General features: G+C 32.7%; 2 protein-coding genes across 3 annotated transcripts; one reads left to right on the top strand and one right to left on the bottom strand.

Annotated features, from left to right (window-relative positions):
- The first annotated feature begins 660 nt into the window (after positions 1–660).
- On the top strand, positions 661–10875 carry LOC132746612 (acetylcholine receptor subunit alpha-like 2). The gene is made up of 7 exons (XM_060735821.1): positions 661–904; positions 3232–3368; positions 3834–3878; positions 4892–5001; positions 9019–9170; positions 10131–10299; positions 10650–10875. The coding sequence occupies exons 1-7, from the start codon at positions 841–843 to the stop codon at positions 10873–10875; spliced, it is 903 nt and encodes a 300-aa protein (XP_060591804.1). The 5' UTR covers positions 661–840.
- Positions 10876–14887: 4012 nt separating this feature from the next.
- On the bottom strand, positions 14888–26183 carry LOC132746611 (hemicentin-1-like). 2 transcript variants are annotated; one of them, XM_060735819.1, is made up of 10 exons: positions 26085–26183; positions 23729–23788; positions 22128–22340; positions 21395–21553; positions 20073–20243; positions 18801–18968; positions 18399–18569; positions 17710–17894; positions 15746–15859; positions 14888–15077 (listed from the first exon to the last, which is right to left on the bottom strand). In XM_060735819.1, the coding sequence occupies exons 2-10, from the start codon at positions 23781–23783 to the stop codon at positions 14988–14990; spliced, it is 1326 nt and encodes a 441-aa protein (XP_060591802.1). In that variant the 5' UTR covers positions 23784–23788; positions 26085–26183; the 3' UTR covers positions 14888–14987. The 2 variants fall into 2 exon arrangements, with proteins under 2 accessions (XP_060591802.1, XP_060591803.1); XM_060735820.1 differs by lacking the exon at positions 26085–26183 and adding an exon at positions 25930–25954.

Here is a 26183-nt window from a genome sequence, read left to right as displayed (position 1 = left end):
CCTATGAATGCATTATATAATGAGAAGCAAAACTTATTTGACAAGCATGACATTCGGCAATGATTATTTCGTGGCAATATGAATAATTTAAATTAAAAAAAAAGATATTACAAAGGAAATGGAAATAGAAATACTTCACAAAATAGAGTAAAGGACGAGATAAACAAAATATCAGTAGATATATAGCTTTCTTTAAACCTGATTGTATATAGTTTCGTAATCTTTTAACCGTTTGTTTTAATCAATACAAATTTTATTTACAAAATGTATTTATTTTTTTAAAGATATACTCGGTATATTAAACTACGATATTTAGTTAAAACAATCAAGTAAGGAAATTATTAACAAAATAGCATTTTTGAACGGAACAATAGTTCAATAATTAGCTGATAGCATTCTGAAAGACAATATAGTTTATGTCCTTTGATTACATACAAACAAAAGACTTTCTCATGTATACATTTGTAAACAATCTCAAATATCTTTATGAATCCTTTGTTTTAACTGTCATTTTACTATCTGATTTTAAATGGCAAATTTGTTAAAAAATCAAGTATTTTATTTTTTACTCAAAGATCTAGCGTGAAAATGATCTTTAGGTAAAGACAAATGAAGCGAAATGGCATTAAAGGATTGAAAAGAATTGTTTTGGGCTGAATAATTATTAGTTCCTTTGTGTCCTTTGGTTTTTCGGTTAAAATACGAGTTGATTTTGAGTTATTTTATTATGGTGTAAGAATGTAAGGGTGAAGCAATTTAGTGTTAACAATGAAATTATTAATCGTGATGCTTAGAAGGAATTTATGTATAAAATAGCATACAAGCTGTTATTATGAAAATATGAAATACCATCTTAGTTGGATATTACATCTCTTGTACATAATTGTATTCTTTTCTGACAATGGTAAGAAAAATGAAAAATGTTTTTATATATGATCTGAGTGGTTTCTATTGTTTTTATCGTGTTATACTTATATAATTATTTATGATATATACCAAATATAACACTAGAATTATGATATATACCAAGTATATAATTTTATTACTAACAACATAATATTAAATATGTCATTCATACGAATAATACTATTGTTACTTTATTTAGTATATGTCATGATTGTATTATCGCATTATGTGAATATAATATTATTATGTTTATTTCATCCTGTTACAAGGTAGACTTCATAATATTAATATCTTATAAGGCCGATATGAGAAATTTTTTTTGGCTTTTTTTTTTGTAAATACAGGATTTATTTTCATCGAGTGATACGAAAATTAATAGTTCATGAGTGGCAGCCACGAGTGAAATATGTAATTTACATACCACAAGAACAAAACAAATCTACGACTGTAATTAAAGGAAAACACTACTTTAATTTTCTGTTTATAATATAATTTTTTCTCTTTTTGACATTGTATTTTGAAAGACTTTGCCTTAAATTTTGTGTATTGGCTGAATTTAAAGGAAAGAAGTCTAGCAAGTCACCAGTGAAAATGTGGAAAATATGTTTCACTGCAGAGAAAAATAATTTTTTACAGGGAAAATATGGAAAATGAAAAAGAAACGCATTTTATTTCGTCAATATTTCTCAATATTTCATTTATAAGTAAAAAATAAATCGTTTTATTAGGTAATGTCAATGTTTTACATAAAATACATACATGTATTATAATATACGTTTTTATAATAGACAGTGTGTATATTGTTTAACCATTTAAGTTTTAGATGATAATTAACTTATTTACGTATGTGTCAACACTGCATACTATTGTCGGTGTTCTGAATTATTTTAAACAATATTGCTGCTTCACTGTATGTCTTATTAAAAAATAAACTGAGAATATAATGTAACAAAAATGAGCTACTTGTTAAAAGAGTATAAAGGGTTTTGTAAGCTTCATAAATTTATTCAAACAAAAAATTTTTGGATAGGTGAAAATATGAATATTTTTTACAAAATATAATTCTGAAATAGCACCAAAAAATTATACTGGTCTGTAATACCTTAAATGCACATCATGCCTAAGAAAGCTATATATGTTTTTAATTTCTCAGAATGTTAAACATGTGTTTAATTATGTTTGAATAATAGATTAAGAGCATGTTAAATGTTTAACAACTGCAAAAAAGTAGCGCTGAACAGGATTGACTTCTATACAAAATATTATTGTACTATAATTATACCAACTGTCAACAGACCTAAAGATGCAAAAGATGGTTCATTTATATATCAATTGAGTGTGGTTTTGAAAACTGTTACAAGATACCAAACAAACAGTTTTTGAGAAATAAAAATAATAGCATTTCTGATGCATAATGGGCTTGTAATAAACTTTTGATATGATTATATATTCTATAAAAAATAGTACTGGTAATTGTAAAAAAAAAAGCAAACTACGAGATGTGTTTAAAACAATATCGTGGCTTATGCGAAAGATATACACAGACCGATAATTAGACTATTTCCATACGAGCTATAGATAAATTGATAAACTGACAAAATTAAAATTAATTTGTACTTACTTACTTATGAAAGATGAATTGATATAATCGTAACCAGCAAATCATTTGTAGAAAAGCTGTCTAGTCTGATCAGATCCTACCATGTCAATAAATATTTTTGCATTTTGATACTGAAATCCGTTAAACTTTGAATTAACCATTCCAAATTAAAGCACACAAATGCAACCGTTGAAGAGTTAAATGTTTGTTAAGTGTTTATTGATCATTCATTTTGGGCTCACGCATTCTTTTTCTGGAATGGTACGAAAGTGTTTCATTGGAGGATCTATGATAACCGCCGCGGATGTTTCTAAATTCAAATTATTTATATGTTGAAGTCTGCTTAAGCCGGTGCTAGGGGTCGTGAACAGGCTCAATCAAATTGATTCAAAAGCTGTTATCATTCATGTTTGCATATTTCATATTTCCTAATGAGCGAATAGCACGTTCACAAAATCACTGCTTAACAGTTAAAACTCAACTTCAAATAACAGTATTATAATAATTATTTAGTTCCGAAACATTATATACCATTTAAAACTTTATTCGTGTGCATACGCTAAGTGACTTACAGAGATATAATCTACAAAATTATATCAACAATATAGTTTTGGTTGAATAACTTTTTGAAAAAAAACTCTTAAGATAAATCTCTTTAAAATGTTAAAAGCAATCTTCAGAATGTACTAGTCTTAATATCTCACTTTGTCTTTTTTATTTTTCAGTGTATACCTCTACACCGTTCTACACCAGCTCCCAGAATCTGTTCAACTCGCTAACGTACGGTCATAACGCAAACATTCGACCAGACAGTAATGTTAGGGTGTCCGTATCCCTAGCTGTTACCTCCGTCAATTATCTGGTAATTATGAATTCTACACAAAATCTTTTGTCACGTTTTTCGTCACAGTTGTTTGCTCCACATCCATCTAAACTTTTGTTATTTACATAGGCTTCACGTGAAAGTATTTAATTTTTAAACGGTAAGAATTTGTACATTTCATTTTCTAAAACCTTTTTGAAGTGATTCACTAAGAATACTTGATAATATTATGTTTATGAAACTCAAAAACGAGCTCTTACAAATAAAACATGTTGACTGAAAAAAACATTACAGAACGACCTTTTTTCCCGTTATTATTTTATTCGACTATTTCATCCATGATCTTGGAAAATTGAATAAATAGAAATATTAAATAATAACACATCATGTACTTTATTTTCTTATTGATTATGCCATTATGGGATCTATTTATATTTTGTAATTTTATTATTATCTGATTTTTCTTGAAAAAAAACAAACTAACTACTGTTTTGTTTCTCATAGGACATCGGAACTGGGAAATTTTCTGTGACAGGCTGGTTTTCTGTGGTGAGTTAGTTTTGTCTTTATCGACACTTTGAAAAAATGAAAATTTAAATCGGAAAAGTTAGATTTTAATATCAATTGTTAGTTTCTACATCTGTTTTGATTTTCAAAGTGACAAATTACCCGCACAAGGGTATATAGTGAGTCAACAAAGGTGAATATCACGTAAGTTTACATCTTTTTAATAATTCATTCCTATTTCATCATTTAATTCACATGAACGATAAATAACCAATAACCATGTGGCCAGAAGAAATTTATGTAATTTTGTAGCTATACTGAATTAACCTCTAACGTTCAAAATCTACAAAAATAGTGGGGCAGTCTTTTTAAAATTTCTGCAAATTTTATTTTATCTTTAACATATTCCAATATTGGCTGTAAGCCAATCTGCATTATAACAGTCAATCTTTGAAATCTAAAGTGAATTCAGCTCAAATTGATATAGAAAGAAATAGACGATAATATGACCCGAACAGATAATTGACGTATTTGCATAATTATAATCAGCCTTCTTGTCTTCGTTTAATTGACACTATGACATTTGTGCAATGTTTGTTTCTCATGAAATAATTATTATTAGTCTCTGAATAACTGATATTTTGATTTTAATATAAAACTATGGTAAAGGTGAGAGTCTTCAAAAACATAAAAAGTGAGAAAACTGCATAGTCGGTGTCATTGAGTCTGTCCATATGAGAAAATGTAAGATGCAACATTTCTTAGGCACCCTAGCACCGGCGTAAGGACATGTTGCAGTATTACTAATATTCAATAAAAAACACTCACACACAATAAACTATCGAACTCAATGACCTCGAAGAACCAGAAAAATATAAAACACACAAGACAAATTAAGATTAAGCAAACTTAATGTTCTATTCTTCAGAATAATAAAGATGTGCAAAAAACGTTATTATACATTTAAGGAAGTAAAAACACAAACAAATTACATACTATTTCAATCATACCACATTGCGTAACTGATGAGGATATTTGACAATTTTATATTACAGTCATGGGTAGACACTGCTTTTGTATGGACACCTAGCAATCATGGAAATGTGGATTATTTGTTTCTTACTAAAGAATATTGCTGGAAACCACAGCTTGCTGTAGAGAATACGTAAGCCTTACTTATTAGTTTGTACACTTCGTTACATTCATACGCGTAAAACAGTTTGCAGACATTTGTAAAAAAAAATCACTGAAAGCTTCAGGGACTTTACGAGGTTTTATACAATACATTTGTTTAGTTAGCATGCTTTGATACTTTTGGAAATATCTGTTTGATTTTGAGAACATAATTTGTCTACTACGTCAAGGGTAGCTAATTTGTACAGAAATCGTTAACCGCTAAAAGTCAGCTGAATGGATTTCCATGTTTATATCTTTTGAAGCAACATTAATACCCATTGACATCTGTTTGAATTAGAAAAGAAATGGAGTTGCAAGTTTTAGAGGTAAAGGGTATGAGATACTTTCCTAGACATAATGTATTGCGTAAATGTATAACAGTACATCATTTGAGTGTCAATAGTCAATTAAGTATAGTCTTAACATATTCAGTCTTGAAAGTCTTGAAAATTCTTTACTGTGTGTGACATATCATTAACATTCAGTGTTATTCAGGACTTTATCATTTTCCAAATAACTAAAGGTCTGTAGACGCAAGGTCTGGTTACTAACGATAACGTGGAAGCTATTATAGGATTGGTAATTGTTGTCATATTAAATTATATGTTTTAGTTCAGCATTGTCCAAGGGGAACATATTTACATTTGCTGCGATTTACATGGCTGTAAATCGTATCACTTTTGTCATTTCTGAAGATTAGGCTCTATTGAATGTTTTGTAGCTTTTGTGCTATAAGCATTTGAATGAATGACAACACTTTCCCAAAGCACCTTTATCAGTTCTTAAATAATCATCGCACGTCTATCCCTAACACAAGGCTGTAGTCACAGACTTCATTCATCGCATCAATCTGCATAAAGAACTTTCTTCCATCAAGTGACATACTCGGATAGGTGTCCTATTAATCATGATAAAAGGTAAAGACACCATATCAGTTTCGTCTTTAAGAATGGAATGAACTGAATGAACATTGGTCACAACATCGCCTTTTTAACTTTCATCTAACCCTTCTGTTTATTTCAAGTACTTGAGAGACTGAAAAAAATAGCAGAACCCGTAAAGAAAGCTCGACACGGAAAAATGTTGATTGAGTCTGTTCATAGACTACAGTTCATGCCCTCTAACACCGACTTAAGCAAAATTAACATTTAACATAACCTGGTAAAATTTTCTATTTTTCTATTTTGAAACATTCACAGATGTATTCATATGGCAGTTATCATGGAACTATTCATGTGACACGTTGGTGTCATTCCATGAAAACAGGCTTATGGTCCCTAGGTAAAAACGGTAAACAGAAAATGTGTCCCTAAATGAGAAACAAGCCAGACATTATCAACAATGTTGTCCATGCAAAGATTTTTATTGTCAATCAACTTTTGTAGTAGCAAATAAAAAAGATATTAAGATAAGTCCCTTGTGACATTACAATATCAGCAACCTGAAGATGTTATACCATTTTCTTGCAAAAACTGAATTGCCACAAACTGAGGCAATTTAATCATTTTGAAAATGTCACTCGCTGTATTAAGTTGAGAAAGATTCCACGTGTGTAAAACCTGGAAAAAACGGACTATGGACTATAAAATGTCATCGGAAAATGGGTTCTGGATTTTAAAATGAATTGTACTAAATCTAAAGCGCGAAAGTAAAGCAAAGTCCGAGAAAGATCACCGGATTTACATAAAACCAATCGGAACACCTCGGGCGACTTCAAGAATTCACGGAGATTGTCGAGTTGTTACGATTGACATAAAACAAGACTAAAGATGTATGTCATATATAGTGACTCTACACGCCTGTGATTGTCAAAACTAAGTCCTACCTAAATAGTTAACATTCTATTTGCTTTCATTAATATAAAAGATTTAAATCAACCACATGACATAGAAAGAAATCTTGTAGCACAAAGAGATTAAGTTCTATGATAGCGTTACATTGACCTATTTATTAAACAATAGAAAAAATATTCATAAAATATTTGGACCAAAATACAGGTGTAGAATTTCGAAACCTGCATAGAAATGATTAATGATATTCGTGTTATTTGTCGCTTGCATGACCCATTTTGATAATCAAAATATTCCATTAAACGTTTCTTTAAGCTATTGTAGGTATACTGTACTTTATTTGAAAATATTGATAATTATAACACAGATTGTTTTTTTTGTAAATATATAATAAGTATGTTTTGACTAAACACAAAGCAGATATGTTATGACTAAGTGGTGACTTTACAAAAAAAACTTTACATAACCCGTAATATAAGGAATTCTCATGCATAGTTTGTACGTTCTTTTATTCAAATAAAACATTTTGAGTTAGAATTTTATAGATTTCAATAAATTTTGCAATAAAACATTTTACTCAAAGATGATCATCTTAAATGATTTACTCCGTCATAGTATTAGAACATTGCATTTACAATTTAAATACAATAATTAAAGGCACATTTTGTTTTAGCAACAAATAAAGTTTTAATTCTTGCCTCCGTGGTCGAGGGGTTAGAGTCGATGACTTCTAATCCAGTTACCTCTCTGGCGTGGGTTCGATCCCCGGGAGATGCTTTGGTAGTTTAGCGCGGAGGAAGGTAGTCTAGTACTGGTGTAACTCTCCAGGAACGATGGTTAGGAAACTACCCGCCTATATGACTGAAATACTGTTGGAAAAAGGCGTAAAATGAAACAAACAAACAAACAAACAAAGAAAGGGCTAACATGAATTTTATAATGTTTACATTATGGTTTTAGAGATTGCTAAATGCTTTTTACCTGAAGAAAGTAGCATTAAGTGTGTAATATTTTGTCGTGAAAACAAAGTAGTATTTTGACTTCAATACAAAATACATACTCGCTATAACTGTGCTATTTGATATAAAACCAAAAGATGAAAAATATGGTACATTTTATTGGCCAATGAGTAACGTTTTCGATACACCAAATTATTTAAGTACACCAACTATTTTAACGCTTTTGAGAAATAAAATTAAAAGTATTTCTGAGGCATAATGGGCATTTATGTAAAATCCTGATTAGGTTGCACGGATGTCAAGGCTGGCCTGGTTTTATACTGATAACAAAGGCCAGCCATTTTGGACTCCAACAGATTGATGGTTAACTCTTAGTCGACGTTTTCGTTGTTGTAATCTCAAGATGATATTCTGTGAAAATTACTTAGTCATATAGTATTCTGTATATATTAGAAAACGAAAAAAAAACATATAAAATAACTGTGTCAATACATGAGTAAACAAACTGTATCGCAACATGGTGAACTGGTCTTATGCACGTGTTACGAGCAAAGCAACAGTGTTACGAATCCTCCAATATTGAAATTGAAAAGTTATTTTATCATATTGCTCAAAATGGATTCCGCTTTATACATTTTTGTACTTTATGATGTTTGTCTATACCAATATACATTTGCTCACTCGATTTTTCCAGAATAATTATTTCTGTTCTGCGAAATGAATTAAAATTTACTGCGTAATTACTGAAATGGTATGCTATTTAAGAAATAATATATCACAAACAGTGATTTTATCGCTCAATAACATCACTGTTTGTCGTTCGGATGCGCATCATTATATCACGAGGGCGTAGCCTCGCATCCGAACTCCAAACATAATAACACACACTTTCTGTTCTTCTGTGTTCTTCTGTTCTTCTTTTTCTAGGGAAAAATGCGGGTCGTGTTAGAATAACTTATTATACATTGCGACCTCCTTTTAACCACCTTTCAGGGAACTGTCTTAAATCTATGTTAGATATGTAATTACCACTATCATGTTTAAATTTTTCCAGGCAAATTATTGACATTTCTATATACTTGTATCAGTAAATATTAAAATTATTTACAAAATATAAAACCAAGATATGCACTTCTGTCCAAACTAAATAGAAAAATAATATTTATGATCAAGCATATAGGAGTTCAGAAAGTTTAAAGGTTGAAATAAAAAGTTTACACTCTCCGGTAATTATCATTCGGCATCGTTTAATTACAGGGCGGATGAATTTGAGATTTTAGATGACGTATCGCAGCAAATGCGGGTAGATAGTTCCGGTTCAGTTGTTTGGGAACCAGGTGGGGTATTTACAGTGCATTGTGAGGTTGACCCGACATATTTCCCATATGACAGACAGACCTGCTATATACGTAAGTTGGCATTTTATATCAAAATATTCTAGAATGCATATTTTCTAAAATGTTAAAGTGACATTGTGCTCATATTTTAACTGTCAAGTTTTATATTTTAAAAGACTAACCATCACTATTGCAGATTGACCAACAGTTCATATTTGAAATTGATCAGGATAAAATGTAAATCTGCCTAAAATATAAAAAGACTGCCCCACTTTTTTATAATTTTAACGTGACAGATACATTTCGATGGATATTTATAGAAACTTCTTTGGGCTATGTTAGTTATATATCGACCATGCAAAGGAAAATTATAGAATAGAAGGGAATTTTGTGAAATTGTAAGCTTTGTTTGACTTTCACAATTTCACTCAATATATACCCTTGGCGGGCATAACGTCACTTTAAGGTTTGATATATAAACGGTAAAGCAAAAAAAAGATAATTTTGTACTTGTTAATCTAATTACAAGCTATCGTGTATCGACTTATCCTCGGAGTCTAATTACATATAAAAATGGTGAATGGAAAGGCTGGTCAGCTCATTGGATGGTTGGTGGTGATAATTTTGGATTATGTTTCTGATGCAATACAAAATAAAACTTTGGTTTTCTTTGGTCTGTCATAAATAATATAAGTCTTTGTCTTAATTGCGGATTGGTCTAAGTTATGGTTTCAATAACTTAAGGACAAATAATAATGTAAAACATAAGCTAAAATTGTCTTCCACGTGTGCGTAAGGGACAATAGTCGTATATAGTTATGTATACATTATAATACGATCATTTGTAGTATAACAAAACAAGACGGAAATTATCTTTACGAAACAACTCTCATAAATCATAAAATTAACAGTATTAAAGATATATGCACTTAAATATCAATATTCATATTCATGCATACTTGTTGTTGTTGTTGCTGCTGCTGTTGTTGTTTCTTTCTTTTGTGTGTGTTTCATTCAATCTCTCGTATTCAGGTTTGACAAGTGCTGCCTATGACAACACGGAGGTAACTCTGTCACATAACTCTACCAGCATAAAACTGGACAATGTTATCGACCATGACGAATGGACTGTGTTTGAAACAACTACAGAGACTGAAGATCAGCTTGACCTTCACGGAAAATTCCCGAAAACATTGCTAAAGTAAGTACCATGTACTGCCATCTTTTACATACAGTTGAATCGCGGTAACTCGAATTTCAATGGACTGGGCATTTCACTACGAGAGAAACGGAATATCTGTCACCATCACGTTAACACCAGTCATTTGTAATATAATTGATTTTCATTTTGTAAATAAGTTTTCTCGATTATATATTATTTATTCGTATTTTGTTAATCAGGCTTTTTATGTAATTATTAAAATTCGGTTTTTACAAACAGAGCACGGATATACACAAATTTAATGTATATATTGCAATGGCCGCTGTTATCTACTTTATTGAACATATTGTGGTTTTATGTGTGTCAAATATTTCTTTCATTTATTTCAGATTCACATTTAAACTTCAGCGCAATTGTTCATTTTATTTGTGGATGTTGCTTGTCCCGTATTTTCTGGTATCAAGCCTCGGTTTGGTTGTCTTTATACTTCCGTCAACAAAGGGAGAAAAATCTTCATTTTCCTTACGCATAATTATACTCGATGTTATCTCCCTGGCAATGTTTACCTCACTAATCCCGCTTACCAAGGGCAAGCTTCCTGCAATTAGTAAGTAAAAGCTTACTGTCCCCTTTCACTATATTTATATATTTGGTTAATTTTTATCTTTAAGACATTATTTCATTTTGGCTCAGTATAAATCATATATGGCCAAATTCTTCAAATAAAAATATCGGGCTTTAATCACGGTGAAAGTTCATTGGGCTCAGTATAAATATTTATTTAAGCTTCGGGATTGCCAAGGCAAGTTTCCCTTGCAACTTATTATTAATCGTTTTCAAATCCGCTTCCAATGGAACCAAACAGTACTGATGTCATATGAAGAAACATGTCGTCTGAACCTGAGTGAGGCTCGAACTCACGCTCTGGGTTTTGAGAGGCAGACAATTAACCATTATGCCACCGCTTCCCTTTAAGGGCATAAATCCTTATGGTCAAATGTAATTTTCAATATAAAAAAATTTATCCATGTTTTTTACGGTGTTAATGATTATACAGTTAATTTCTTTGGAAATTACTACCCACTGTGTAACAAAAAAAGCGTCTGTTTTTTATGTCCTGATTTTCTTAAAAAAAATAATCTTCATCCGGGGTTCACCGGCGGTTTCATTCCATAAAAGCATTTTAATTCCTCAAGTTTTTCTTTTTCAATATTTTTATTTTTAGGGGTTGGTTTTCTTCATTTTAACTCTTCTTTTTCATTAACAATTTTTGACTTTTGAGTTGGCAAGTCGTCGTTGAAAAGTCTGGGACCGAAAAAAGACCGCGACGAGCGTCCTCCTGTCGGTTTTAAAAAATTAAAGGCTACCCCCCAACGTCGATGTTTTTCCAGGAATGGGTTGTTTACTTTTTAGAGTGAAACACGCCCCTCCCTCAATTTTACAGACGTCACTCAATAGTACAGAATTACCAACGACACGCATTATAGAAGCACCCGGGGAACAAAACACGGGACATTATTCTCTGGCAGATTTCCAATGGGGCCCAAAGAAATACCGTGGTTTAGCCCTCCCTCTTTTAACCGGGGGTATAGGCAAAACCCCGCTAAACGGCGGGTCACGGCAGCCAGACCGCGTAACGGCCACCAGGTATTTGATAGAATGAACAGTGCACAAAGCACGCGGACTTCTTCGGATGTTACGGTTTCTACTGACGGTTCGAACACTTCATCTACGCAGCCGTTACAACCCTACGGCCCAGAATATTCTTGGATAGACATTGCTTGTATGGTTGATAGAATGTGTTTCCTTTTATTTGCAATATCTGAACTGTTGTTAACTGCGGTGTTCCTTGCTGTGTTACATTTATATCATGTGTAACCTACTAATTAAAACATAAAAGGCCCATTATGTCTAAGAAATGAATAACTTTTTACTTCTCTACTAGTTTAGAGAGAGCAAACGTGAATTTTATGGCGTTTGAATAGTGGGTAAAGTGCATGTTATATAAATATCATCTGAAGAACGTTAATGTAAAATAATTTGTTATATATGTAGCAAAATGGTAACAAAGTAGTTTTGTGACTTCCAAACAAAATACTTATTCATTATAAATGCACTAATTGCCAAGAACACAGACAACAACAGATGAAAAAAGAGGGTTCAGGTACTAGTAATTGGCCAATGAGTTATTTTTTTTCGGAAACTATACCAAAAACTCCAAAAATCAAACGCTTTTGTGAAATAAAAATTAAAGCATTTCTAAGACTTAATTGGCCTTTAATAGAAGTATCACTTTCTCTTATAGAATATTTTTTTCAAAGTTGCTACTTTTTTAAATAACTCTGGGATAAATTTTGTAAATATTTAATATTAGAATTTGTTACAGCATTTGTTGTTGTTGTTTTTTGTACATGTAGTGTTTAACATAAAACGTGTATTGATTCTTTTAAAAAGGTGAATGTCACATGCGTGTGGATGATATCGCAATCTACGATGTCTTGTTTATCAAATTATATCATTTTGGATAGAATGTTTAAATTTTTACCGACCAACAGAAGCCATGAATTTAAATTGAAAAAATCTAAAATATTGTAACGACGTTGGTAGAACGTATACTCATAATGAGCATAAGAATATGCAAAAACTAAAGGTGATGAATTTATTTATTGGATAGTATCCCATATATATAGGTTTGAACCACTGGTTATTGTGTGCTAGCGTTTCACCTACACCATGGCAAATTTCAAACATTATCTTTTGAATGGTAGGATATTACGTCATCGCGCTCATGCTAAATGTCCGACTCGGACAATTTTTTTGCAGAAATTCTGTCGACTCGAAGGAAAAATACAATTTTATCAGTAAGAGTATCAGAAAAATGTATTTTTTTAACATCTCAACAACACATTATTCTTAAGATTAAAGATCCAAACTGTCCATTTAAAGACTTATAGCGCTAGCTTTGTTGTTGGCTTTAATTTTGAATAATCTCTTCGGATAAGCCAAGTGCACGTTCTGGTAAAGTGATCCTATCACTTGAACCTTTGCCATGGCGCCTTATTACTGTCTGACGACGTCTTTCTTCAGGATCAAAGAAGTGATCTCTGTAAAAAAATAGGGAAAAAAATAAATGTCGCGAAACACATTATTTATTGACAAAATGGTGTACAATTTGTGAAAAAAAATCCATAAAAGTGAGCTAAAAAAGGTAATGTGCTTCGAAAATCTGTATATACACGCCCGGCAAACTGTCGCAACGAGCGAACGGCATTTCCGAGGTAGAGCAAAAGGCCGATTTAAACGGATAATTATGTTTTTGTCTTACTATTCATATACTATTCAGTTGTATTGTTTCGAAAAACGGAAAATGTAGTTCCATGTAGGATTGTTTTAGGCTATCAATAAGTAACAAGACAAGAAACATAAACAACACTTACAATTATCAGTTTAAATCGGCCGCTCTTTCTCGGAAACATCGTCGGATACCCACGGCCGAACCATTATCATTCATCAGGTGTGGGATTTTTTGCCGATATTCAGTCGATTAGACGTGTGTCAAAGGCGGCTGCATCACGATTTCATGAGGCGATTAAAACCAATCAAAACACTCGTTCTGTACGACGTTCGGTATTACAGACAATATTGCGACAACCATAGACGACGTAAAAAGTTTAACATCGAAAAATTAAACGATTTTCAGCAAGAAAGTATAGATAATTTACTTTTACAGCGTGATTTTTCCTTTATGATTGATATCTGCTTGCAAAAGAACTGATTTGGCGATAGTTTTTGTAAATGATTTTAGCAAGACACGTGCAACAGTTTTTAACAGTGGGCGCTGCCATTTTTTTCTTATTGTTTTTTACCTCCGCTGTTGAAGAATATAGATTTGTTAAACGCGATGTCATTGGTAGATATTTTACGCACCTGCTGCTGTATATCGACACAAACCGATTCATTTTACCCACGGTTGATTGCATGTTATGTGACATGTTTATCAATCGTGGGTATCCGACGATGTCTCGGAAATGCCATTCGCTCGTTTTACCGTACATCACAATTTTGAAGTGGAGCGACAGTTTGCCGGCGTGATATATGTGGATCCGAGTGGGAGAATCTCTGGAATCGAGTCCGAGTGGGAGCATTTTCCATTTTTTGTAAAAGAAATGGGAACAACTAACTTTTGAATGGAATTTATTTGAAAACAATATAGATATTGTGTAAACATGACTCGGTTTATGTTCCGGTACGTTAAAAATAATTTTCAAGAATGTTTTCAACCTTATTTCTTATTTGTTCAGGGAAAAGTCCGAGGGGGAGCATTCAAAGAAAAAAAGCACTTATCCCGTTTTCAGGCCAAAACCAGGCAATAAATCTATAAACATTTTTTACAATTATCTCAAGTACTATGGCCATTCTTTGGCGCGCTACATAATATTTTGATACCCTTACTATGTCTGATAATAAAATTGTATTTTACCTTTGAGTCCACGGATTTAACGTTCCGAGAGGGAGCATTTAGAAGGTGCGCGATGACGTAGTATCATACACAATTGTTTAGGAATTATCGACACCCCTATTTGTCCAGATAATGAATGAAGACAAAAAAAACGCAAACAGACATGTGTCTTTCATGAAAATGGTTTAATAAATTATAACAGAAACCCTCGGGAATAAATATTTATATTCCATAATACAATATTTAACAAGGCCATTTCGCTGTGGTGTCAGTTTTCGAACAGAATCATGTGAAGACTGGCTATACTGTTTGTTAGATTGTATGACTTAACTGTGACGTCACTGTCACATGACAGCATCTGCAATATAAAAAAACGGAAGATGAGCCTTAAAGTGCGGTTTAACGACACAAAATAGTTAATAACTGTGCATCTAAATTATAACAATGCAGCTATTTGTTATTATTTTAATATTTAACTTCGCTCAAACTTATGTAAACTTCAAAGTGTAAAACCCATTTACACATTTCGTGATGTTACATGCTTTTTTATGTCGTTATTGTTGTAACTGTTGTTAATGATGGTAACAAGACTATTCGTGATTCCTTGCTTTTTTAATTTCAAATAAATCAGAATAACAACTTAAAGACCGCTCAAAACGACAGAATTAAAAGTAAAAAATATTTGATGCATGCGCAAGATCAGCATTTTAAATTAGTAGTGTATGCTACATGTATCGGCATGCTGTAGATATAAATATACGTGAACAATTTGCTATCGGTATCTCGAAGTACAAAGGACACGACATTTACTTCGACTTAAATGGAATTCGAGTAAGAAGGAACAGTAGCTGTTTCCATATGCTTCGTATACATTTATCTATAATTGAATATACGAAACAAACCAAAAACAGTATATAAAAATATAAATAAATCATATTCAGAAATTATAGTAAAATTAAAATGCTATGTTAACAGTAAAACACAATTTGTTTCAACTATAACAATTCTTTGAAAAGGAATACTTACTTGAAGCGTATCTCCGAAGCAGTCAGTCATAACACCAACTTCTCTCACATGAACGCCGTTATCTGATGAACCTACGGGTGTGTACAGGGGAATTAACTCACAGTTATCATGAATCTGAAATTATCGTGATAATTCGTCATTACAATTACTTAAGATACATTAAAATTTTATATTTATCGTACAAACTATAGCTGTATATGAAGCTGGTATACAGAAAAACCTGTGAAAAACGCCCATCCAAAAGAGGAACTTGACATGACCTTAATAGACAAGTGGTCTTTATTTGGAGGTTATTCTGTTATAATCAATCAATTAAGGGTTGTTGCAAAACGGCCTTTGTTTACTGAATGACCTTTATTTACAGATAATCTTTAACAAAGGTTTGTCTGTATTAATATCAGTTCGGTGTTCTGCCATTTATTGTAGTTCATTCTGTTTTTCTCCCTTTTCTTGATCCGGGTATTCATAATTATAGTACAAGACTTAGTCAAAAGGGTGGATATTGTCTACCTAAGGTCAAAGGCCAGGGTTCTAAATCATTTGCTTTCTCTGGTATTAAATTATGGAATGATTTACCTGTAAAGTTAACGGAGATCAACAGGTTACAAAGTTTTAAGGTTGCCATCAAAAGTCATCTTATGAACAGTATTTAAATTTTATTTTTTTTAAACATGTTTTTACATATTTCGGCTCAGAATTTTAAATTGTCTGCCATTTATCTTATTACAATTTGTGTTTTAAATCCTAGCTGTAAACAGGAGTATCATTAACTCAAGATTTGACTGTGATATACATTTTTATGATTTATTAGTATTTTTAAACATGATTATATTAAGGTTTGCCTCTCTATGTCATGCCGCCAATACAAAGGACCACAATGGAAATAAGAGCTTTTTTGCCCTTTTTTGTGTTATCCTTGGTTTTGGTGAGCATGTCATAGTTTTACTCGTATGTGATATACTATTTAATAATGCTCATTATTTAATCCTATGTTATATTGTCAACTATGTATATGCTTCCTTTGCCGAAATAAATCTATCTATCTATTCCTGATCTCCCTTTATTTTTATAAGTTAAAGTATCTATTTAAAGGTTAATGCTTTTTTCTTTGACGACGAGTGGACTGGCATGGACCAGGAGGAAAAGTGCTAGAGTGCACAAGACCCTTACAGGTACTTTTGGCATATTAGGCCTTTGCTTGGCTCTAACAGTTCTGTTCAAAACGACCGCACCTTGTCATACTGTATTGGGCAACTGTACATTTAGGCTGAACATTGACCTTCTTTAAGCTCAACATTCATATCATTGGCCAATACTTCGCAGAAATTGCTTCGAGGTAAATTATCATCACTTTTATTTCAAAATATCTGGTGACATGTTCAGGGTCCGTTCCGTACTCGACAGCAAATGCTCCTTCTTGTGATAGACCATCATTAAGCATAGACTACATTCATATAACCTCATACATACTAAAAATGATACCACGCGAAGATCTGAATAAAACCATAAATGACAAGTTAAACAAAGAGTATCGAATCACGAAGCTATCTGATTTGTACGAGTGGGCGTATCCCCCGAGTATTAATCAGATTGCCGAGGGATTTTGATGTTCTTTCTCTTATATAAAAACACGTTCCCTTTTGTCACAATATGAAACCCCTAGAAAAAAGTAGCCAATGAACGAGCATCTGAACATGATATTTCTGTCACTTTCCCTTTCTCTGCCGTCACGTCAAGAAAATCAATCAAGCATTCTGGCCAGGCTCTATACTGTTGGTTGCTTGGATACTGCCTTCAACTTCAAATAGACAGTATCAAAGTCAAACCAGAGGAAACCAGTTTCTCACAATTAGCTTGTAAAGAGTAACAACATAATGTGTGTACATCTATGTGATCTCATATTTCTTAAGTGTAACAAAACTCATGACCAAATTGTTTCTATAACAATAAACTCATTAATTTACCCTTATTCCAAGACGCCATTTTGATCTGTCGACAGGGACGCTGCAATATGTATCGAGCAACGAGAAACTGGTTGGTTCCCCAGAACTTTTCGTGTTACAGACAGCTGTGGTCGGAGCAATTGTGCTGTTTGAGTTTATATTCATTTGGGCGTTCAGAATACGCTGTTTGTCACATATCTTTATATCTACGTTATAACAATGATGACGTCATTTAAGAAAGCATTTGAAAGATTGGTCTTGGTTCAAAAAACGATACAAATGATTCAAATACCGTTATGTCTAGTTTGTATAGTTCTTTAAAAACTGTGCATAATTAGAAGTTCAATACAACTTTTTCTACACTGTATATTCAAAAATATTTTATCTAACCGCCACATTTTTGGTATCTTTATTTTGAAAATATACCTTTACTGGGAAGGAATTGAAATAAGTATTGTAAATGTTTTCCAATTCAGTCTGAATTTCCTGTTATGAAATGTTTGTCAATGTTTTATGTACAATTTATTGAATAAATTAAGTTTAAACTAATTTAACACATCATCTATCCGTTTTCGAAAATATTGTAATTGTTTGCAAATAACTTAATGCCTAACCTGAATGAAATATATTGTTTTAAGTGTACTCTTAATTGATTTATAACATAGTAAAGAAAATACATACATTTGAAAATAGATTATCAAACTTCTAACCTGTAGGGCACTGGCCGTTATTGCAGGCATGTCTTTCAATGGCATCACCAATACAGTCTTTACCGCTATTCTGAGGTGGGGGATTTGTACAGGTTCTCGTTCTGGTCTGGTGACCGTCCCCACAGACAACTCGACAATCTGAGTAATTTCCCCACTCTGTCCATTTGCCATCTTGAATTATAAAGATATCCTAAATGTGGAATGAATTATAATGTTAACCTGTCCAAAAAAGTAAAATGTTTCCTGCATTTCTTAAAACCTCTCTTTAAGGCCCATAAAGCCCAAAAAATAGTTTCTTTATTTCTCTAAACATATCTTAATGGCCTAATAAGTTCACAAAAGATATTATTTTTCTAAAAACAACAATTTAAAAGCAAAATACCAGAAATATCTATATATTACCAACGGCGCAGAGGTCCTTGACACATTTCTCAAACTTCGTGGCAGAACCAGTGCATTCAGCCCCGCCATACTGAGGAGGTGGGTTATCACATTTTCTCACCGAAACGAGCACCCCAACACCGCATGTTACTGTACATGAATTAGTTGTGTAATCACCCCATTGGCCATCTAAAAAATTGAAAAGACATAATGCAAAATATTCTTATCAAATGCATACAATGATAAACGATCTTTCTTTTTTCCCTTTTTTTATTTGTTGCAAAGCTTAAGGCAATGGTAATTGTAATTAATTATAATCTCCTGAGCAATAGTGGGTATACTTCTAGTAGAGGCGTGGTCCTTTGGGGAATGTTAGGTAGTAAATGGTCAAACTTCCTGCTATTTTTAGCTCACGTGAAAAATGAACTATAATGGAGAATCAAGGAATGTTTAAAACAGGTCATATATCCTGCGCCAACGTCTGGCCCTGCACTGTCCATGATGTAGGATTCGAACACTTTTTGGCTACCATTAATATAATTTAGTATTTATATCAGAAAAAAACATGTTAATTGTTAAGTACCAAAATGAGACTAGGTGGAAAATGTCATCTCTCCTTTCAAAATCATCGTGTCAAGCCACATTAGAGTCAGAGTTTAATTTATGCAAGAGAAGCGGATCAGATTTGACGAGGAGGCAAACAATAAATAGCATATGTAACAGCTATTGACTATGAATACCATTGTTTAACATACTGTTCCATTATTTATAAAGTTGTGGGGTTTTTAGGCCATTAAAGGGGGTGGTTGTTTTATTGTTGATGTTGTTGTTCTTATTCTTGCTCTTGTTATTTTGCGTAATGTTTCAAACATTCTTATCCAATGGTTTTATATGTAGAATTTTGCTTACAATAAATGACAAATATAGAAAGACGTAATATCCATAATGTTTTAAAAAGTTATTTAAAAACGTTATATGCAAATGATGTAAAATGACATTTTTTTTTATATATTTTTTTTTTTTGAGGTCCCATCTTGATTCATTTACCCCGTAACATGTATAAGGGGATTTGGGTCATTCTCATTCATGCCTTACATTATTAATATATAATGTATATATTACAATAGAATTATGTTAATATTATCAAACACACATTTTAATAATAAAAAACACTACTTATTATTAAACAATTAATTAATCTATGACAAGGTAAAGTTCTGTTTCACATATCTAGTGTAGTTAAAACAAGTAAGTTACTAATATTAATTAAGTTATTAATTAAAATTAAGTTACCAATTGGACAATGGACCGTTGGGCACACACGAACCTGGTCATGTTTGCCTACACAGTCTGCACCGCCGTCTGCCGGGGCTGGGTTGTCACATGTCCTATAGCGGACATTGTACCCGAGACCGCATGACGTACTACATTTACCCCAACTGGCCCAATCACCCCAAAGTCCATCTGAAAATAATCCCAGAACAAGTCTCAACACATTGTTTGTAAAAACCTATTTTAAACCTTAAACTTCGTGACAAAAGAGTGTCTTACCTTAGCTTACTATAAGCCACAACGCTTACCAAGTCGTGATCAACTTAATGTCATTTGTTTCTCAAAACCTTTTTATAAGTGTCAAAAACACATTTGCCATATAGACTATTTTTGCTTCTTTTGCTTTTTGGCAATTAATATAATTATAGAAAATAAGTGTTTTGTATGGGAGTCAAAATACTACCTTATCTATATTTTGCTAACTTTACGACACATTCCTGGAAATTCAGAGACACTTTCTTCACCTGGTAAACATGTACTGTGCTCTAAATCCATTATCAAAACAATATTAACATAGTTTTTCCATTTTTAAAAAAAAAAATGTAAGTATATATTTCTGAGGCATAATGTGCCTTTAATGAAACCAAATTATAGTACATACTTAAAGGTCCATTTAGCCCCAGAAACGACATTCAGTCTTATAAAAAATAGCAAAATTAGTTTTTTTGATTTAAATAATGGTTTAAGCATATGCGTGTTGCTTATCATATGCAACAATTAGCGCTGAAAGTGAAATAATTTGTCATTAAAGTAACGAATGAAAACAAAGCAGCCATTTGACTTCTATACAAAATACTAAATCACTAAAACTGTACTTATTGCTGAAAAGCAACAGAAGCAAAATAAAGTTTAGGTAATTAGCCAGTGAGTAATGTTTTGAAAACTATGATATGGCATAAAAGAGAAATAAAACAAAACCATTTTAAGGCAAAGTGGGCCTTTAATATATCATGATAAACAAAACGTAGAACAGATAATAAGTTGCTAGTTATTTTATGATATGAGCCGTGTCATGACAAAATCAACATAATTGGTCTGCGACCAGCATGGATCCATACCAGCCTGCGCATCTGAGCAGTCTGATCAGGATCCATGCTGTTCGCTTACCAACCCTATTAAAAGTAGTGAAACTGATAGCAATCAGCATGGATCCTGATCAGACTGTGCGGATGCACCGGGTGGTCTGGATCCATGCTGGTCGCAAACCCATTATGTTGGTTTTGTCGTGACACGGCTCATATTTAAATAAGATATTTCTTTATATCATTACGCTGTTTACGTACCAACTCGATGAAGACATCTCTTGATGTTACACTTTTCTTGCTGAAAAACGTCCCCTTTGCACGTGTCACCCTGATCACAGTGGCGTGCACGATACCTTACTCCATCGTCACAGCTTGCACTGCATTGTGACCAAGTCGACCATTGACTCCAATGACTTACTGTATACAAAATAAATATTGCGTTTGTCACCAGCATGGATCCAGACCAGCCTGCGTATTCACGCAGTCTGATTAGGATCCATGCTGTTACATACGCTATTTAAAACAAGTAGGGAAACTGACAGCGAACAGCATGGATCCTAATCAGGCCGCTGTTGTCATTAAACGACTGTTTACTAGTATTCACTTATTTTTTTTTTAATTTTTCAATATTTGAAAAATAATCAAATACCATGAACAAAGTTATGACTTGCCGATTACAATGGTTTATAAATATCCATTGCAGCTGGGTTTTTTTCTTACATGCTGCTATACATTTTTCAACGTATGTGTCACAATTTTTGCAAGTATGTCCGGAAATGTACAAGAGAATCATTAGAATAATGTATGCCAGCTTTGTCCATGTTGTCTGTTACATGGTGTATGTTAATTATTGAGATATTGAAAGATTTAAAGAATAATGAACAAAATCCATTAGTCGAGACCATAAACAAATGTAAAAATGTAAACAAACCAACCTAATCTTTAACATTATAACAAAATAAGAGCAATGTTAAAAACATATGTTTCTTACGATCGCAGACTGGTCCGCAGCTTTTTCTGTCGTAATCAAAAGGACCTGATCCACCTCTACCGCAATGTGAAATATCAGTTGAATGATCAGATACATTTGTTATATGACGTATACATGCTCGGATACGGTACGTTGTTCCAGAACATGTGGCGTTACAATGTGTCCAGCTTGTCCACTGATCCCACTTGTATGTCACAGCCTCGGTTTGGACCGCTGTGTATATAAACATACAAATGAATTATTGGTATATGAAAAGTAAATTAAGTATAGTAAACAAATTGCTTTCTGTATCCGCAGGGGGTGGGGTATAGTTTTCCGGTTGTTTATTAGAAAGTACGTTCTATTTTTGCCAATGCAAATGTGACCGATGTTTTGAAAGTGATTCTGAGATTTAAAATGAATATCAAATTTGAATTTGACTGAAACGGGATTAAAGACCACCACCATGATTCACAAAGTGTTCCAAACGCTCAAATAAATTGGACAATTATAATAGGTTTAAAATATTTGAGTAATGACGATACCTTTCCGGTATCTTTTTTTTTTACAATTCCTTTTTGTAAGCTTGATTCTCATTGGTGACTTGTCTTTAAACTCATTATTCTATTCTGGGTAGTTTACAAAGCGACGTTTCTTGATATTTACGCTACCTCATTATATTCATGTTTTGTCAGAAAGTTCGAGAATAGAAAAATTTTAATAAGTAGATTAGACAAGATAAAAGAAATATAATTTGTTGATTTCATGTGGAACAAATTTCATCATCTAGATGGAAATGTCAGTTCAGTGTAAGCAGTTGCCGCCAGTTGTAGAAAATCATTGCTTAACAAATATTTTAATATGTTTGACAAAAAGATCATTAGTGTTATATCATTCGAGAAATGTGCTTTAGAGAAAGATTCTTGCTATATATTGCAACGCTGAAATTACCAAAATGTTTAGTGAGCTGGGGAGCTGTAGACGAGGTGAAGATACAATTTCGCAATAGAATATGGCATCACGCAAGAGAGTGTGGCATTACGTAGAAAATTAGAAAAGAAGAGGGGAAAAGAGTGCGGAGGTAAAAAAGCACCAAATACACTGACGGACTTTGAAACATCAGTTTTTTATAGGGAATTTGAATAATCGAAGTGTTCCACCAAATTATGTTTTTCTAAACCTCTTCTGTTATTTTAATTAGACAAGACTTTTTGTTTATCGACGTCCCTTAACCTTTAATCGACTGAGTATAGAGTTCATGCACGGAACTTTCAAAGAAAGTGGTGGTTCAAAAAGATATTATTTGAACAGATTGCTGGCAATGGCAAATAGATAAAGAACAGTACAAATCCCAAAAGCCCGCGTGAAACATATCAATTAAACAAGAAATATAAGTTTTTGTAAAGATAAATAAAACATTTTGTATCAAAACAAAAAGTCCTGGCAATAAAGAAAAAGAATGTCAATTTCTGATAATGGCGAGGTCAATAAGTACTAGTACTATGTCATCACCTTAACATGTAATTTGTATCTAAATAAGATAATCATGTTACAAGTAGGCATTTCAGAAATCATTTCGTCTTTTAAAACATTAAATTGATAACTAAATATATCAAACTTACCTGCGATTAAAACTAAAGACGCTACACACAAAACAATATTTATGACACCCGCCATCACGCCTGAAAAGAAATGTAAAACTCTAACATGAAAATGTATGAGCCGCGCCACGACAAAACCATCCGCGCAGTGTGATCAGGATCCATGCTGTTCGCTTTTAGAAAACCCTATAGCAAGTAGAGAAACTGATAGTGAACAGCATGGATCCTGATCAGATTGCGCGGATGCTCATGCTGGTTTAGATCCATGCAATTGCAAGCTCATAATGTTGGTTTTGTCGTGACGTGGCTCATATCAGTAAGACAGTTTGATAATAAAGTTTTGTATACATAAATTTTGTATATTTCTACTAATGCAATCACAAACTGAACATTATATCCATTTAAACGCGTTTCATTTGATAAAAGGACTTTATAAATTGCCTTTGTTAAAGGCAAATTGTGCCTTGGAAATTAATAAGAGTTTTATTATTTGGAAATGTCACACATGTGTTTAATAATCTTTTAACGAAGAATTTAGAGCATGTTAGATGTTTAACGACTGAAGAAAGTGGCGCCGAGTATGCAGTAATGTGTATCACATAAATTATCTACATTGTACAAATTTGTAGCAACGCATGTAAGTTATGTGAATAAGTTCCATTTCAGTACTTGTGATCACATTTGTAAACAAAAACACCGCAATGGCGGGACAATATACGCACGAATGTAAAATTGTATGAGTAATTAAAACAAATCTTTCACCGAGACCCAATTAAAACACTGTCTTAAAGTGTTTTTTAGGAAACCTTATGATAAAACATTTATATGACCTTCTAGTTAAAGACATTTGTTACCGTAAGTGCATGACTTATAAAACTTTTATAGAGGTCTACTAGACAATGTTATGTGCAAAATAATGATGCATATTATTCATCCACAAAATGATAAAAAAATGTTTGCCTATACTTTATTCTAGTTAAAGCAATTGACTCTCGGGGCAAGTGCAAATTTTGACCCGAAGGTCATAACTATTATAACTTTTTGAGAAATCTACTTATTGATGCTACTTGCCAAATTTCTAAGTTCTGGACATTGCAGTTTCACACAGATTCAAATATTTTGCGAATTATCAAGTGACCCTGAGGATGGCCAATTATAACCCCAGGGGCATGATCAATGTCGATTTTTTCAGACGTTAAATATTTTAGCTTTTGGCTTTGTTGTTTCACAAAATAAGACTGAAATGTGTTTTCTCATACAATACTATATTAACTAAGTGACCCCAGGAGCTGGGCTAACATTGACCCAAGGAACATGATTAATATAAGTGTTTTTTTCTTATATAGGTCTACATAAATCAAGTGGGCCCTTGGGCGAGAAACCAATATTGATGCAAGGATCATGATTCACATCAGTTTTTAAAAAGACCAATAAGGCAATGCTATATGCTAAATTTCTAAGCTTTAGACAATAAAGTTTTACATAATGAACTGTGTTTTCCTAAATTAGTCTCTATAAATCGAGTTCACCCCGAGGCAAGGTAACATTTGATCTCAGGGAGCCCGGACGTGTGTTCTGCATACCGTCTTATTATAAGTAATATTTCTGCCAAAAGTATTTCATTTCTTGATATGTGTTCAAAAAACACAGACACGAAATTTTGAAATTTAAACAAAATGACTGTGTCCTTGACTTTGATTTTAAGAAAGTCAAACTTGCACAATGGTTAACATTTCTACCAAGTTGTATCGATTTCCTTCCACCAGTTAAAAAGATACAGATCGGACATGAAAACTGCTAACAGACGGACGCAAAGACAACCAGGTGCTTCACATTATACACCAAATCTTTTGGGGCGTATAACAAACATGTGCCATGTACAAAAAGTGTTCAAACCTGTGTGGAAAAATAAATGTGACTTGTCACAAAAGAGGCCAAACCTGTGTTACAAATGTGATCTGTAACAAAAGTGGCCAAACCTGTGTTACAAATGACACTTTTTGCAAAAGTGGCCAAACATGTGTTACAAATGACACTTGTTACAAAAGTGGCCAAACATGTTTCACAAAACATATGGGCTTCAAATGATGCCAGTAAACAAGTGATCATAGAGTGAACGAGTGGTCGCTGAGTAAATGAGTGTTAGCCAAAACGGTTTAACTTTCAAGGTTCCTTAAAATATCAAAATAACCTGAAGGGGTGGAATGAAATGCAATACATACGTTATATAATGTTGATTAACATAATCATCGGTAAAATGTCACTTTATTTTTCTTAAAAAACAATACACTAGCTAAGTAGCATTTATACTGCTTTGGTCTACACAATTGTACTAAAAAAACATGTTATATACAAGAAAATATTATAAAAGTTTTACCTTCAGCTTAACTTCCAAAAAGAAATGGCAAAGGTTAAAGATAAGACCGTCAAATTTAGACATCAAGATAGCTATCTCTACACGAAGGAAGCATAAATA

Source organism: Ruditapes philippinarum, unplaced genomic scaffold (genome assembly GCF_026571515.1).
Source record: "Ruditapes philippinarum isolate M1 unplaced genomic scaffold, ASM2657151v2 ctg1759_1_1_1_1, whole genome shotgun sequence".
In the NCBI taxonomy this organism is placed as follows: domain Eukaryota; kingdom Metazoa; phylum Mollusca; class Bivalvia; order Venerida; family Veneridae; genus Ruditapes; species Ruditapes philippinarum.
This window is presented reverse-complemented; position numbering and strand designations above follow the sequence as displayed.